General features: G+C 53.2%; 1 protein-coding gene across 1 annotated transcript in view; it reads right to left on the bottom strand.

Annotated features, from left to right (window-relative positions):
- Positions 1–797: 797 nt before the first annotated feature.
- MYBL2 (MYB proto-oncogene like 2) overlaps positions 798–15,829 on the bottom strand; it is a 31,141-nt gene continuing 16,109 nt past the window's right edge. Inside the window, exons 8-14 of the mRNA XM_074317918.2 lie at positions 12,980–13,393; positions 10,772–10,911; positions 6,221–6,320; positions 4,735–4,848; positions 3,336–3,440; positions 1,866–2,015; positions 798–1,320 (exon numbers count right to left, since the gene is read on the bottom strand). Of these exons, the coding sequence (XP_074174019.2) occupies positions 1,192–1,320; positions 1,866–2,015; positions 3,336–3,440; positions 4,735–4,848; positions 6,221–6,320; positions 10,772–10,911; positions 12,980–13,393 (1,152 nt within the window). The 3' untranslated portion in view covers positions 798–1,191. The remainder of the gene's footprint in view (positions 1,321–1,865; positions 2,016–3,335; positions 3,441–4,734; positions 4,849–6,220; positions 6,321–10,771; positions 10,912–12,979; positions 13,394–15,829) is intronic.

A 15,829-nucleotide genomic window follows, 5' to 3' on the forward strand; every position in this document is an offset into this window, starting at 1 on the left:
TGGTAATTGTGTCATGACCATTGCACACAGCGATCATGACCTACTCACAGGTATAGCTGCAGGGGGCAGTGACTCATTGGGGCCACTTCTGGAATAATCTCCCACAGGCTCTACGCCTCCAACCCTCTCACCTTCACCTCCAGGCCCTGTTAGCCACCAAATGCCCAGCCACCATACCCAGGAAAGAGGACCTGCTCTAAGTGGTGCCCATCCTATGGTGAGCTGAGACCTCAGTCCCCAAGGGCCACATGCCGTCTCATGAACCCCAGTGCTGGAAACATCACTCCAATCTAGACGTTCTCAGACCTAGAAGCTGCCCCTCTTCAATCCCCAGAGACTCTTCCCAGCTATCAGCCAAGTCCAGACTGCCCACTGGGCTGTGACCAGGGTGGTCTACAGCCCACGCTGCAACAGTTGCCATGGCCGTGGGAAGTTAGGGCCACTTTGGCTAGGAGGTTCTGTTCAGCTGCCCGTCACGTCTTGTTTACCAGTCTGACCTGGGGGCTGGGCTCACTGCGGGCCAGGTCAACCATCCAGAGTGAGGGCCAAGCCAGGCCCTTATGTATCACGTATTCACCCCCACCCAGCAGCCAAAGTCCTCACAACTTTGAGACATCCTCTGGGTACAAAGACAAAACTGCCCCCAGCACACTGTGGGGGGGACAGAGCCCTGGGCCTGCGCTGTGCAGACAAGGCTGAACTCAGGATGAGGACCCAGGTCCCCACATCCCTTGGGGCCCCAATGACAGTCGCCAGGGAACCACAAGCAGGGCCCAGGAGGAAGGCAGAGTCCGGAGTAGCACAGGAAAAAGGCAATTTTATTCTTCCAAGAAAATATACGAACAGGGTGAAGCAGCAGCATGCTGGCCACATGCCCTGTCCTAAGCAGGGGTCTGAGATGAGGCCGGGCCTGACCAGAGCTTGGGAGCAGCTCATGCGGCTCCCTATGGCCCTGGGAGGAGAACCAGGCAGGGCCAGGGGTGGGATTTTGTTCTGTTAGCACCAGGAACAGCCGCAGCTGCATGAGACAGGACTGGTGGCCCTGCCAACTCCACCTGAGCAATCCGGGGAGGGGCTGGCTGCAGAAGCCTCCCTGCAGGTGGTCACCTGAGTGTGATTCTCACATTCAGACCAATCTTGGTCCCCAAGCCCCCTGTAAACATGAGAATGGGCTCGTGACTGCCAAGTCCCTCAGGACAAGATGAGGGTCCGAGATGTGTGGCTGGGCTTCAAGCGGCCCAGAAGCTGCCGGGCTTTCTCCTGCATGAAGAGTTGGTCCCTGGTGCCCCCACAGGCCACCGTCTTCCAGGCGCTGGTCATCTAGGAGGAGGCAAGAGTTAGCATCCAGGAAGGGGCAGTGTGTTCCTAGCAAACCCTGGTGAGTCCAGTCTTGTGTTCTCCCCACCTTCCAGGTGGCCCTGGGGAAGTTGTCCATGTCTGGGCTCCCTCAGAAATGAAGCAAGCAGGCTGGACCAGAAAACACAGCCATGCCCCTTATGTGGACCAGCCCCCATGTGGGGAAAAGCTACAGCCACAGAGGCTAGTTAGGAGGAGCAGGGAGGGGTTCATACATGTAAGCAGGCAGGGCAGCCCCGCCCTCGAGGACTGGCACGTGCTAAGCAACTAAATCCAGAGACAAGAACTTAATTACAAGTGAAACCTGTGCCATAAAAGAGGGGCTTGAATGGAGGAGGGTCTGTAGCATGTGGGTTCTCTGAGCGAGTGGCATTGGGACTGAGATCTGAAACCTAAGTTAATCAGGCGTTCATTCAGGCAGAGGCAACAGCCTCTGCAAAGGCCCTGAGGTGAGAAGGGCAGCAGAGCAAGTCCCCAAGGGTGATACCGCATTCAGGGCCGGCACTCACTGGGGCAGGTGTTGGCAAGTGGCTTCGGGGCTTCTGGGCCGTCGCCAGCCTTTCAGGCTTGGCCTGCAGGAAGCCCTCATTGAGCAGGCTGTTGTCCTCTTTGACGCCTGGCAGCGTGAGGCTGGAGGTGTTTGATGGGACATGTGTCGGCTGAAATCAAAAGAAGCCAAAGACTAACAACCATTTTGCCACAAGTTCTCAGTGGGAAGGAAAAATCCTGCAGTCCCTTCCGGGCACCATCCCCTCCTGGCTGTTGAAATCTTGGGCAGGACATGAGCTTCTCTAAGCGTCAGTTTCCTCTTGAAGATGGGGAGTTAGTTCATTTAAAGATTAAGAAAATATTTGGAAAGTGCCCATTTCAGCGCCTGGCACCTAGTAAATGCCTGATAATGTTGGGTCCTTTTACATGAAGCTGGCTATTCCCCCACAGTCGTAGGCGGAGACAAGAGTGCTTTGGTTTCTCCTGGGACCAGAAACACCCAGGAGCGGGGCTGCAGCTACACAAAACGCCCTGGGCCTGTCCAGCCTCTCTGCTCTGCTTGGCCTTCATTTCCTGACAGTCTGCTGGGCTCGGTGCTCTTATTACAGACAGGAACCTGAGGCTCAGATCCCAGAGAGCAAGTGCTGGTGTTACGACTCCAACCAGGCCCACTCCCTCCAAATCCTGTGCTCTTAACCACTTCCCATAACATTGTTCTTTTTGGTAATTATTTTACGTGCCCGATGCAATGCCAGAAGTAGGTCTACCATGAGGGCACTAAGTCCCAGCCTGGCAGGGATCGCTGACCAGAGTGAGGGAAGTTTCTTTGCAAGCAACTGTGGGTGCAGCAATGGTACTTGTAAGATCTGGTCAGGCAATCTTTTTTCTCATGACGTCTACCACACCTCTCACTGCCTCCCACTGGGCACCAGAGCAAGACAGGCTGGCCCCATTGTCATCTTTGAGGAATCAACCTTGTGGCATGGTTTCTGGGGACCCAGCCTGTGTAGGCAACAGCTCCTGTGCTGAGCTCAGCCTGGAAACTGAACAGCACCCCTCCCAGGGCTGATATGCCTCAACCACCTGGCTGTGGCTCGACACATACCATCAGCCCTCTTTGGGGACACCCCCATGAGCAGGATGCAAAAGGAGGTGCTAGAGATCCACATTCATGGTATTCAAATGTCCTAGTAAATACAACTCCCGCCAAATAAAACTTTCTGCAAAGACAGGAGCAGAAAGGAGCTGCTCTGACTGAAGCTGGGGGTTGGGGGTGGGGGGGTGCCTACCCTCACTGCTGAGCTGGGAGCTGGGAAGCCCAGTCCGAGCGAGAATCACCAGACCGCTCCACCTCCAGGTCTTCCCCTCAGCTAAAGGGTCCCTAAGGCAGAGACCTCCAAGGACAGTCATCCTCCCTGGGGCAGAAGAGCCTCTGCAGTTCTGGGGTGGGGGGTGGGGGGTGGGGGGACAGTGTCTCTCAGACCCCTTACCAAGGACAGAGCCTTGGGCAGCGTGGACATCATCAACTTCCCGTCCTCGTCCACGATGTCAAGAGCCAGGGACTTGCGGACTTTCTTGATGGGGCTGCGCCGAAGCTGTGGGCGGAGGGAGCAGGCGGTCAGGGCTGGGCTGGGCGTGTCCAGGGGCCCCGCTGCCCTCAGAGAACCTGGCTGACTGCAGGACGTGCCAGTGGGGATGGGGAGCGGGGGGCCAGAGGGACCAGGAGACGCTGCCCCATCAGACTCTGGGCCCAGAGAAGACTGTCATGCCAGATGCTGCAACAGGCAGCCAGGACACAAACGCCAACCTCTCCCCAGAGACACGCTCCTCATCCCCAAATGGATGTCCCCTAGGACAGCCCCCCGGTCTCAAGTATCCCCCCTAAACAGGCCCAGAAAATCATCTAAGTTACAACTAAACCCCCCACCCACAGGCAGTAACATGGAGATGTAAACCCCACGGGGCCCAGGCCATCCACCAACACTTGTGACGAGAATGTGTCAGCACCATCCTTGTGCCTTCCGTACAGCTCAGGGTTCAGGGTCCGGCTCCAACACCAGGGAGGGGGTCTGGGGTTAACTCATCCCCCAACGCAGCAGTGTGCCCCACTCAGGTGCTGCCACAGCTCCGGACCACCATCCAACACAGAGCAGAGGCCCGGGAAGGCCTGCAGTCAAGTTCTCACTACCTACATACCCAGGGGCCTAGTGGTACCTCCCAGCCTGACTGCCCACCTGCCCCCTATAACCTCAGCCTGCCACCAGGGCACATTCCCATTTCCCTGCCTTTCTCCAGAGAGCATCCAGGAAAAGGGGGCACAAAGAAAAAGGGGGCATGGAGTCTGCCTGCTATGGGGACTCCAAAGGGCAGCAAGGGGAGAGGCGGGCCTGAGACAGCCCCTGCCATCCTCTCCACCCTACCTGACTGACATCCCCACCTGCCTCCCACGGCCCAGACACCTGACCGGCTCCTTTTCACTCGGAATCGTGTCCCTTTCTACGCCCTTAATGCTATGTGTACTGAGCGTCACCAGTGTCTCTACCCACTGAACTCGAGGAGGGAGTGATCACATCTGGGTCTTCATCACGGCTCTCTCCACCCCACCCAGCCCACAGGCCACTTCAGAAGGGTCCAAACGTAACGCTGAAAAGCTAAGGGACAGTTCAGAGGACATGGGGAGGGTCCCAGGCACCAAGCCTCCCCTTGGCAGGTTTCATGGATAACCACTCTGGGAGAACAAGCGCCCGGGGCCGCAGCTGCACTTCCCCCACGCATCCCCTTCACCAGCTGTCCCCAGACCCACTCCCCACCCTCATCTCACCTCCCTGCAGCTCCTGCCCCCGTGACCCAGGCTGGCAGCAAGAGGCTCTCCCGCCCCTGGCCACTCACCCCCGGCTTCCTCTTCTGCTTCTCGGGCCTCACTTCATCCTCAATGATGAGCTCGATGCCGGCCTCAGAGCGCAGAACCTCCTTCAAATCCTCCTCCAGATGTGGGGTCTGGGGCTGGGGGTAGGGGTGGGGGCACGTGAGACTCCCAGGATGGAGGATACGGGGCAGTGGCAGCCACACCCCGACTGTCTCAGGCAACACGGGAAGGAGATGCAGGGACGCTGGCCTCACATCCACTATTCAGAACCATTAACTGGCCCACCTTGGACAAGCAGACCTTGGCCTCAGTGCACGGAGGGCACGCTGGCAGGAGCACCCCCACATCGCCCCAGCAACCCTCACAATGCAGGTAACAGCCGTCATCCTCCGCAGGATAGAAACAGGCTGAGAGCAAGAGCCCAGCCCAAGGTCACGCCGCTGTGCAGTCAGAACCTGGACATGCTCAAGCCCAAACTCCTTTACCCTTTTGTTCCACACTCATGGGGATGCTTAGTTCCATTTCCCTTTCTCGGGCCTGAGGGCTCCGCTCCAGGCAACCTCTCCAGCCTTGGGCGGCAGAGGCCAGAGGGAGAGCGCTACTGAGCAGCAGCAGGTGTAGGGTACAGCGATGCCTCAGGTCACTCGGAAAGCCCGTGTACTTTCATTCTAATTGCCAAGGTCGGGTTTGCCCTTACACACCTGTTCGGCGAGCACGTGGATTTCGGAGCCGAGTCCCCTTTGGACAGGAAGGGGTAGTGCTGACCATAACTGGTACCTGGCCTGGGCCTGTCAGAGGGCGGGGGAGGCTACAGTCCCCTGACAGGCTTTCACACAAGGACCCCACGCAGTGCAAGGGGAGAGGAAGTGAGGGGAACACGCTGTAGATTTTGCTCATAGGTCCAATGCTTCTCTGCAACCAGCTTTTCTCTTACCTTCAACCGGTTTCTAAAACACCTGCCTGTCTCAGAAAGCCCCAGGTGCCAGCTCTCGTCACTGGAAAACCATCTCACGAACTGGGAGTAGGGGGAGGGTAGTTGGCACACGCGCCGCAGAAGGTGCTTCCTCACGGGCCATCTCAAGCCCACCCCCGAGTGGCTTTCCAGTGTTTTGTAAAGAACCAGCAGTTAGGCAAGGGCTTCAGCGTGAGGAGCAATTTGCCACTTCCCCAAATTAGCCACAGCATGTGAGCGAGTCCTTCTCCATTCCAACACCTGCCCGTTTCCTTCCCAGCACTTACGATGCACTGGTAGTATCTGGTTATATAGGATGCCACTGGGTCTCCAGCACCAGCCAGCACCCGCCTAGCACATGGCAGGGGCTCGGGAACTGTGATGAATTGGTAGGTACATCAGCCTCAGTTTGCCTACTTGTAACATTAGGGTATCTGCAACTTCTCGGGGCTGCTGGGAGACTCCAATGAGATCTCAGAGGGAGAGGGCTCTGTGAAGCGTACATGGCTGGAACCAAGGAGGCCACACTGGCAGACCCACCCGACCATACCACATACCAGGGGCTTTAGTGGTCCGTACTTCTCCAGGGCATTCTTGAATGGGGTAGGCGTGTGGGGAGTGTTGTCCATGGAGTACTTCTGATCTGGGGTTACAAACCTGCCAGGGCCAGAGAACGAGGCTTAGGGACGGGGTTCGGGGCAGACAGCAGCCACTCTCCCGCCTTCCTGCCACCTGGACCGCTGGCATCGGCAGCAAGAAGGAAACCCCGGCTTGCACTCTCTTCCCTGCTCACTCATCCACCCACCACACCACCCACAAGGGCGTTAATTAGGGACTGAGAGGAAGGGGCCATCCTGGGAAATAGGAAAGAACCAGAAGAGGCTAGGAGGGTCCCGGAGACCCAGGCAGGTGAAAGAACAGTGGAGAAGGTTGGTGGTCATCAGTCTATAACGAGGACTTTCCATGAAACAAGGCCAGGCCTGTGGCTGTCAAGAAAGGGGCCAGGGGCGGGGGTGTAAGGCAGGAATCCTGTTAGACCGCGTCCCTCCCAACACCTCTCTCCAGACATCGAGTGGCAGCAGTGCCATTAAGGCAGGGCAGACATCAGGTACGAGATGGTGAGGCCAGTGTATGTGCTTAACTTACCCTCTTCCCAAGTCTCCTCAAAATGATCACAGGGGAAACAAACACGGAGGGAAAAGCTTTAGCAGAGAAACCTAGGGAGGGTCCGGTGCACAAGCAGAAATACTAAGCTTCTACCAGATGTGGCCCCAGCAATGTGTGATTTCTGCCTGCAATGCTGGGGAAGGGACAGAAGAGGCACCTCAAACCCCCAGTACCAGGGTTACAGGTACGGCCCAGCCCGCTGGCTGCGGGCAAACTTTGGTTCTGATGGCAGGTGCCAAACTCCACTTGCATGAGGCCTGTGAGACTTCAGTCAGCGGGAGACGCCCCCATAGCTGGCTCCCAAAGCCTGACTGGGGAGGTCCGAGGACATGGAGAAACACCCCCAGTGCTCAGGAATGCAGGTGCCACTCCTGGACAGGGCCGCCTGCAGCTGCCGTTCCAGTCACTTCCCTCAGCCTGCCAGGCATTCCACAGGGAGATAAAAGGCTAGAACAAGTACGAACCATTCTTTTCTTCCTCACGACTGAGAGACTAGACAGGGATCCACCCAATCTGTTCCCATGTCCTTGTTATCTGCCCCCTGGAACCCAGGGACCCCTCTAAAAGGATGAGCGAAGCCAGATAAGCACTGGTCAAACAGAAACACCTCGCAGTTCAAATGGCGGTTCAAAGGGATGACGCCGACCTGTGGTCCAACGTCTCTGTGGGCCATGGAGCTTCTGCAATCAATGTGAGAAAACGCGAGAACCTCTCTATGTCACAGCATCAGCAAGAACTGAGAATACACCGGTGTGAAAAAACGAAGGGAGGCCAACTTGGTGAGGGAACACACAAGATGGCTTGGAGATGGAAACCATGTTCTTCGGGAAGCCGGCGGACTCAGCAGGTGGGGAACTGCAGAAAGCCAAGTGGATGAATAAGAGGGCAATCCTACGACGTTCTCCCCGAGTTCAAAGGCAACCGCTTAAGACAATGAATAGGAATATGAAGGTGAAAAGAGACACAGACCAATGAGCCTGTGAAGGAAGAATTCGAATTCCTAAGGTAGGAGGAAAGGGGCAGAGAGACGTCAGAGAAACAAGAATAAAAGAAATAACAGCACATTTGCTCAGTTCAAAGTTTAGTATTGAGTTTGAAATAACAATGGGGGGTGTGGAGGGAATTAACAAAGAGATAGCACACCTACATGTAGCCTGGTAAATTTCAGGAAGAACTAAATAAATAAGTAAATAAATAAATAAATAAATAAATACCACAAAAACAAATAACCCCTACAAGGATCCAGGGAGAAAAAAAAGATTTCCTACAAAGGAGAAACAGCCGGATAAGTGTCGGAAGTCTCTACACCATAAACGCCGTAAGAAAAACAGAGCAGAGTCCACGGCTTAGAGTCACAACTATTCTCCCTCTGGATTTCTACTTCCAGCTCCTGTTGTTGAAAAACAAGGTATAGACAGCCCAGACCTCAGAAAGCACAGGCCTCATACCTTCTGAAAATAATGTGGAAAAACACTCCATCTAACCCAGAAAAAACAAACCAACAAAAACGTAACATTTTAAAAGAGGGAAAGGTTTGCTCTTATGAACCAGTAGTCTTAGGGGTGTGTGTTACACAGCTCAGCCCAGGCCTCCCCCCCCACACACACACACACACGGCCCTGGTGACCCTGACCTCTCTCTCCTGTACTTCTCTACACCCAATGCACTCTAAACAGTGGCCTTACTTTAGTTCTTAAAACACAAAAGCGTGTTTCTACCCTGGACCCTTTGTCTCTGTGGTTCACTCTGCCTGGAATAATTCTTCCTCAGAATTCTGCCCGGCTTTTCCCCTGAGGGGACCGCCCCTGACCTATCTAAATGAGAAACCCCTTGCCATGACTCTGTGATCCCCAGACCTGTATAATCTTCCCTGTAGTTTCCATCACCACCTGAAATACCACACACTGACTGTGTTTGGTTTTGTGTGTTGGTTAATGAACTGACCCTTCCGATAAACCCTAACTTCCATGGGGGGGAAACAATGGGGATATAAATTCAGTGGGCAAGGAAACCAGTCAAATTTGGAATTAAGTCCAAAGACTTCTTGCCTATAAAGTCTTGCAAATGTCACAAAGAATTTTGGAAGAGAAAATGGGAAAACCAAACAAGTCTTTTGTGCCAGTCACGTGGATGTGAACACTAAGAAGCAGACTTCCACTTCTGGCCAAAACGGAACATCAGGGACCAGATTGTCTCTCCCACCTGAAACAACAAAAATAACACCACAATCGATGAAACGATGGGTTTCAAGACACTGGACTTCCAGCAACAGTGACCTGAGAGACGGGAGACAAATGAGGTGAGCCGGCAGCACCGAGATGCCGGGCACAGCCCCGGGCAGAGGAACGCAGGTGAAGCTGGCACGGTCCTGAGTTGCAGACATGTGCAGAGCGTCCTCCTCAGATACTCATCAGGGCAGTAACTTATGCACACCTGAGCAGAGACGACCTGAGACCAGGGAAGAACCACCAGAGGAGATCAGAGGAAACAGTGCGCGACACTCACAGGGCTGGACCAGAGCTCACGCCCACCAGCCAGCCTAGAAACCCTCAGCATCCTCAAGGCACTGGGTTTGGGATCGGAGGACCCTGAGCTAACCGCTACTCTGGTCCCACCTCATAAATCTTTAAAAGACCCAAAAGGATCAAACTATTTCAAAAAAATTAAGAGCATCGCAGAGAAGGCTCTAAAACAGTTACAGGAATACACAAGTATACAGCACCCAGCAAAGGAGAACTCAGGTCTGGCACCAAGTCAGATAATACCGGGCCTATAAAGCAGCAGAAATAACAGGTCAAGCAAGACCCAGGATGAGAGGGAAAACCCATCAACTGAAACTGAGACACACGCTAAAATCTGCAGACAAGGAAATTCAAACAGTTACTGGGGATGTATTTCATTATGTTCAAAAAGTAGAGACAGGGGAGATGTTTAAAAAGATCCAACTGAGCTTCTAGAGAAGGAAATACAATACCTGAGATGAAAAATGTCCCGGCTGGGGTTCCTGGGAGATTAGATGTGGCAGAGGAAAAGATTAGTACACATCAAGATACAGCAATAGAAAGCACCCAAAATGAAACAGAAAAAAATGAAGAATGAAAAAATGAGAACACTAGTAAGCGTGGGACGTCAAGTGGCCTAACATGTATGTAACTGTGGAGTCCCTGATGAGGACTGGGGATGGAAGGCCCAGGAAAAATATTTGAAGAAATAATGACTGTAATGTTTCCAAATATGAAACGTTATCTATGTTAAATCTCAGGTCAACTGTCGAGAGACTGATCTCTGACCAAGGGATTCCTAAATCTTTTCAGAAATGCGTTATCGTTACGAGGGCTAAAATTCCAATCCCATAACTTGCTTGTGAAATAATAAACGGCAGTGCTTCTTCTGCAGCAAATGGAATAAGCAGAGCACAGTGAAGCAACTCTCTCTACCTGGAACTGAGTCACCATGACACAAGGAAGGAAACGTATTATGAAAGCTTTTCCCTAGAAACCCACAGGTGAGCAGCCTGCACAGGCTTCAGAAGGTGAAACGCTATGCTTTGTAAGCCTGGGAGGCAGGGAGGCAGCTCCGGTCCTGAGAGAACTGAGGGAGTGTTTGTCCTTCATGTAAGGATGTGTGCTTGACACGTATGAAAGACGTAGAGATTAAGTTTGTCATGGCAATTTGGACTCTCTCCATTCCTGAGATTAGAAAGCCACCAAATTAAAAAATAAATGAGTTAGGACAATGGTAAAGCACCAGACTACACTGACAAAAACGAGGTGTGGTGGCCACAAGGAGGCCACTTTCTTGAGTCTCAGGTGTTTTTCCAAGAGTGCCCTGCCCTCTTCAGTGATCCTGGCCCGACCACGCTGGCCAGTGCTGGGGGCACGGGTGGGCCCTATGCTCCTGGGCCAGCAGCGGGGGAAACGGTGGGCAGACACAGCACTCACGCAGCGTGTTTCTGATGCAGGGGTGTCTTATCCCGGTGCAGGGGCGTGGTGACCACCACCTTCTGGCTGCACACCGGGGTGGACGTCAGCGAGGGGCTCTCCAGCTCCAGTGTGTCCTGTTTGTTCCAGAAGTTTAAAAACTACCAGGGAAGACAAGGGAAACAAAACGAAGTGGTGACCTGTGGGGTGAGGTGAGACCCTCAAGACCCTTCCCCACCATGGCTACTCTGACAGGTCCCCTCCTGATCTAGGAGCGCTCCCACCGGTCAGGCACCAGAGAACAAGGGCTGGATCAGATCAGCAAGTTCACGTGGACCCCTGTACTCGTCATCGCCCCAATATCCTGCTTTGCCAGGTTGCTGGGAGGTCCACCTGCCAGCCCCATGTGCTGCTGCCAGTGAACGTAAGACAGAGAACAGTGACTGTGTGGGAACATCTCTTCCATGACCTGTGATGGACAGGGCACGGTGACAATGGCAGTGCAGATGCTGACAGTTAGATAGCACCTTGCCCTGTCAGGGCCAAGCCCTTCACACCAAGAATTTCGTGGAGTTTTCAGACCTCTGAGAGGTAGGGACTATTACAATCCCCTATTTAGGTAAGAAAACCTAGGTTTACAGGAATTTATGAATCGATTCTTATGCTGAATGCTTGAGGACTCAAATCCAGACTTGAGCCAAGTCTGAAGCACTGCCCTCTCCCGCTCTCTGTCCTGGAGGTACCCTTGGGAGGGCCACTGCCCTGTGTGGGGTCCTCAGAGCAGGGCAGCCACCACGCCACCGTCCTGCGCTGCTATTTGGCCAGCTCAGAGCTCTGCTGTCTTCCTTGTCCAGCCAGCCGTCCTGACGCGGGGACAGTTAGGGGCTAAACTGTGTTCTCCCAAAATTTATGTTGAAGTCATATGACTGACTGTATTTGGAGATAAGGCCTTTAAAGAAAGGATGAAGGCCCAATGAGGTCATGTGGGTGGGCCCTGATCCATAACACTGGTATCCTCAGATTATAAAAGAAGAGATTATAAGATTAGGATACAGACACACAGAGGAAAGCCCCTGTGAAGACACAGGGGGAGAAGATGGCCATCTGGAAGCCACAGAGAGGCCTCAGAAGGAACCAACCCTGCCCACACCTTATCTTCGACTTCCAGCCTCCAGAGCTGTGAAAAAAATACATTTGTTAAGCCAGGCAGTGTGTGGTACTTTGCGATGGCAGCCCTAGCACAGCCCTCTTGGGAAAACCACTAGCATCCCCAGCACGTGGTCTCCCTGCAGCAGATGATGGGGCAGCCTCCTGAAATGTGCCACCTCTGCCTCGCTCTCTCACATCCTCACGGAAGAGAGCCCACCCAGTGAGACCCAAAGCCTACACCTGCCCTGCTCCTGCCCAGGACAGGGAAACGCTAAGACTTGTCTCAGCCAGACCCTTGTCCCACAGCCCTACCACCCATCCCCCCACAGACCCAGCAGAGTGCACACCCCTCCGTTGCACCTATGGCCCCCTAAGGCCCCGTCCCCCTCCTGCCCCCCACCCATCACTCACTCTGGACATCACACCTCTCACTCTGCCCTCTCCGCCTGTGTCTGCCTTTGTTCAAGTCAACTGACCCCTAAAACCCGGCTCAAGCACAATTCTCCAGAAAGCCTGAGGCCGCCCCTTGACCTGTAGGGAGGAGGGGCCTCCTGAGCAGCACTCAGAACACAGGAAGGTCTGAATGGCTCAGTAACCGCTGGCCTCAGAGCATGTCCCACACTACATTCCCATCAACTGTTACAAGCCTCTCCCCAGCACCCGCTGTCCTCTTTATCTTTGCTCCCAGTGCTTGCCAATCTGGTAGGAAGTAGGTGCTCAATAAATGATTCTTTTAACAAATACTGAGTCCCTTCCCTTCGTTGCCCATGTGTCCCCAGCTCAAACAATTCCTCCTCCTCATGGAAGGCTTCCTGGATGACACCCTCTCCCCAGACTAGATGCACTGCCCTTCACTCCATGTCTCACGTTTATTTGGTCTTTTCTTACTAACTGGTCTTCCTGCCAGAATGTAAGCTTTGTGAGGGCAGAGCCAGGCTTGTTTCTGCTCACCCCTCTGTCCCCAGCCTCTCACCCAGCAGACAATCCATGAGTACATGTTGAATGAATGGCATGTCTGCATGCCAGGCCCTGTACTGGGTAAACAGAACCCGGTGAGGAGACGGGGTGGGGTCCACACACCTGGGAGGGCGAGAAAGGCAGGGTCTTGACAGGTGTGCTCTTGGGGGTGAGGCTGTTGCAGGAGTCCACGAAGGACAGGCTGGCGCTGTTCTCCGTGACGGGGGACAGGGTGACGCGCCTCTTCTTCTGCCGCTTGAGCACAGAGGGCGGCGTGCCAATGCCCAAGCCCCCCACTTCAGTGTTGGGGGAAATGGGGATCAGCTCACCCCGGCTGCCACGGCTCAGGTCGGAGATGGTGTGGCCGTCCAGGCGGTACTCTGTCACGCTGGGCCCGGCATGAGCGGACTGGCGGGGCGGTGGCACCTGCTGCTGCTGTGGTGGCTGAGGCTGCTCGGGGCTGCTGCTGACACTGCCCTCTGCAGACGGCTCCTCGGGGAGGTCAAATTTACTCAGGTCACACCAAGCATCGGGGTCCTGCCCAGAGAGGGGGGTTTAGGAGTCACTGTAATTACTCTGCTCCTCTACCAGCTGATACAAGGACTCATTCATTAAAGGAAAACACACAAGTGTCACGTACAATCCCATAGCCCAGAAACAATCATTAACATTTTTGCACGGATCTCCGATGTCTGTGTATTTATGTTTGGAAATATAAATAGAAGACATGTTGTGCATATGGCTGCTTGCTGTTATTTTAAAAATGTGGGCAGCTGGTTGGCTCGGTGGTTGGAGCGCAGTGCTCATAACACCAAGGTCGCCAGTTCGATTCCCACATGGGCCAGCGAGCTGCGCCCTCCACAACTAGACTAAAAACAACTTGACTGGGAGCAGATGGGTCCTGGAAAAACACACTGTTCCCTGATAAAATTTTTAAAAAATAAATAAATACATAAAATAAAAATATAAAACGTTCCGTATACCATTTAAGATACAAAAGGCACAAAGAAAAATACAAAGAAAAGCCCGATAGCCAACAATAAGCGAAAGAAATAAAACCTTATCACTGAAGCCCTATGTCCACCTCCCCTCACATCCTCTGACTATAGATAAGAAACCACTATCAGAATTTAGAATTTACCATCCTTATGCATTTCTTTAGCATTTTCCCATGTACGTGTTCCTAAATATCTAGTATTTTGCATGTTTTTCATCATAGTATAAATCATTTCTGTATCTTGCTTTGTTCCATTTAAAATTTCCATAAAGCAGGAATAATAATACCTAATTCTATTACCTATGAACTCAATGTTTACTATTAATTAATATTAGCTGTTATGGTGAAAATTTTTCAATTCTTATAATTTTTATGACTGCAAAACGTCAGCATATGACTGTCAGTTACTTCACTATTCCCCTTATGTTGGACACTTAGTTTTCCCCCTAATTTTAAAAAATGAATCTTTATGAACATCTTAAAAATCTGCATTTCTAGTTATTTCCTTAATACAGAGGGGAAGAAGCGGGAGTTGTGGGCCCAAGTCTGTCCCTGGGTTTCAGGGTCTTCATTTGCAGTCACATTCGAGAGGAAGCAGCGCTTGGGCTCTGACAGCCTGTCAATCATGGGTGCCCCCTAAGCCACTTCACCGAAGCTATTTCCAATCCCACAATGACCCTGCTAGGGAAGCAATATGTCCCTCTTTCATACTGAAGACCCCAGGCCAGAGAGGGTACGATCTGCCCAAGGTCACTAATTTTCTGAGTAACCCTGAGAGGCATACCCAGGTCTTGGCCCAGCAAATTACACCCCAGCCAAAAGGCTTCTGGACAGAAGCTTCCATTTGGGTCCCTGGAGGTGTGATCCTGAGTAGACCCAGATGCCCCTAGTGACGATTTCTGACCCATGGGACTCCCAGCAGCCTGGGGCAGTCCATTCCTAAGGGCCAGCTCAGTGCAGTGCTGACTTCGGTCCACACTCCCAGCAGACCCCAACCTGGGGGTGGCCCCAGAACTGATGGCATCTAATAGACCAGAGAACATCCTGCAAGGACTTCGGAGGCGCTGCAAGGGAGGCACCAACAGCAGCATTTCTGCAAATGATGTAACAACTGAACTCCACTGGCTGCTGAAAGTCATCGTGGAAGAGCCCCAGGTTATGCCGACAGCGGGGCCTGATGCGTGGCCCTGGCACTCACCAGCTGTGATGGCGGACAGGCCTCCTAACCTCTGCTGAGCTCGGATGGCTCCCTGGAGATGAGACCGCCACCCACTTCACAGGGCTGTTAAAGGACTACCAGAGAGCATGTGTGTAGGTAGCAAGTCACAAGCCCAGCACATAGTAGGCACTCAAATGCTAGATACTATAATTACTAAGCCTTGCAGACACTGGTGCTCAATAAAAGTGAGCTCCCCTCTCCCTTTCTCTGTGCCCATCAAGTAGAGGAAGATACAGAAGAGTCTGAGGATGAAGGAAGCAACAGCATGAAGTACCAACAGTGCTGGGCACAGAATGGGCCCAACTCGCATCTCAACACTCCCGAGGGCCCAAGAGAGGGACAGAACACGGCAGCCTCTGGGCTATTTGCTGCACAGACTGAAGCTACTCAGAAGTTCCTTGGAGTGGAAGGGACACTACAGATGGACCCTGCAGCTGGTGCTAAGAGATGAGACCCAGCGTCAGAGGGACTGAGAGACGGCCCCCCGGAGACAGTACAATCCAACCCCACACTGAGGAAGACAGTGAAAGCACAGCACACGGGTCAAGACTACCAAGCTTACTCGCTGTGTGACCCTGGGCCCATGTTTGACCTCTCTGAGCCTCAGTCACATCTACAAAACAGAGAAAGGACATACCTCACAGAATACTGGATGGACTGTACAGTAAGCTCAGAACCTGGCTTGTCATGTTTAGCAAGGAGAGGGAAGGCCAAGTGGGAAGGTGAATGCGGGGCACCCGCCTCCCCTGAATTCCAC

This window comes from Rhinolophus sinicus, chromosome 13, assembly GCF_057876585.1.
Source record: "Rhinolophus sinicus isolate RSI-liver-muscle chromosome 13, RSI-T2T, whole genome shotgun sequence".
Lineage (NCBI taxonomy): Eukaryota > Metazoa > Chordata > Mammalia > Chiroptera > Rhinolophidae > Rhinolophus > Rhinolophus sinicus.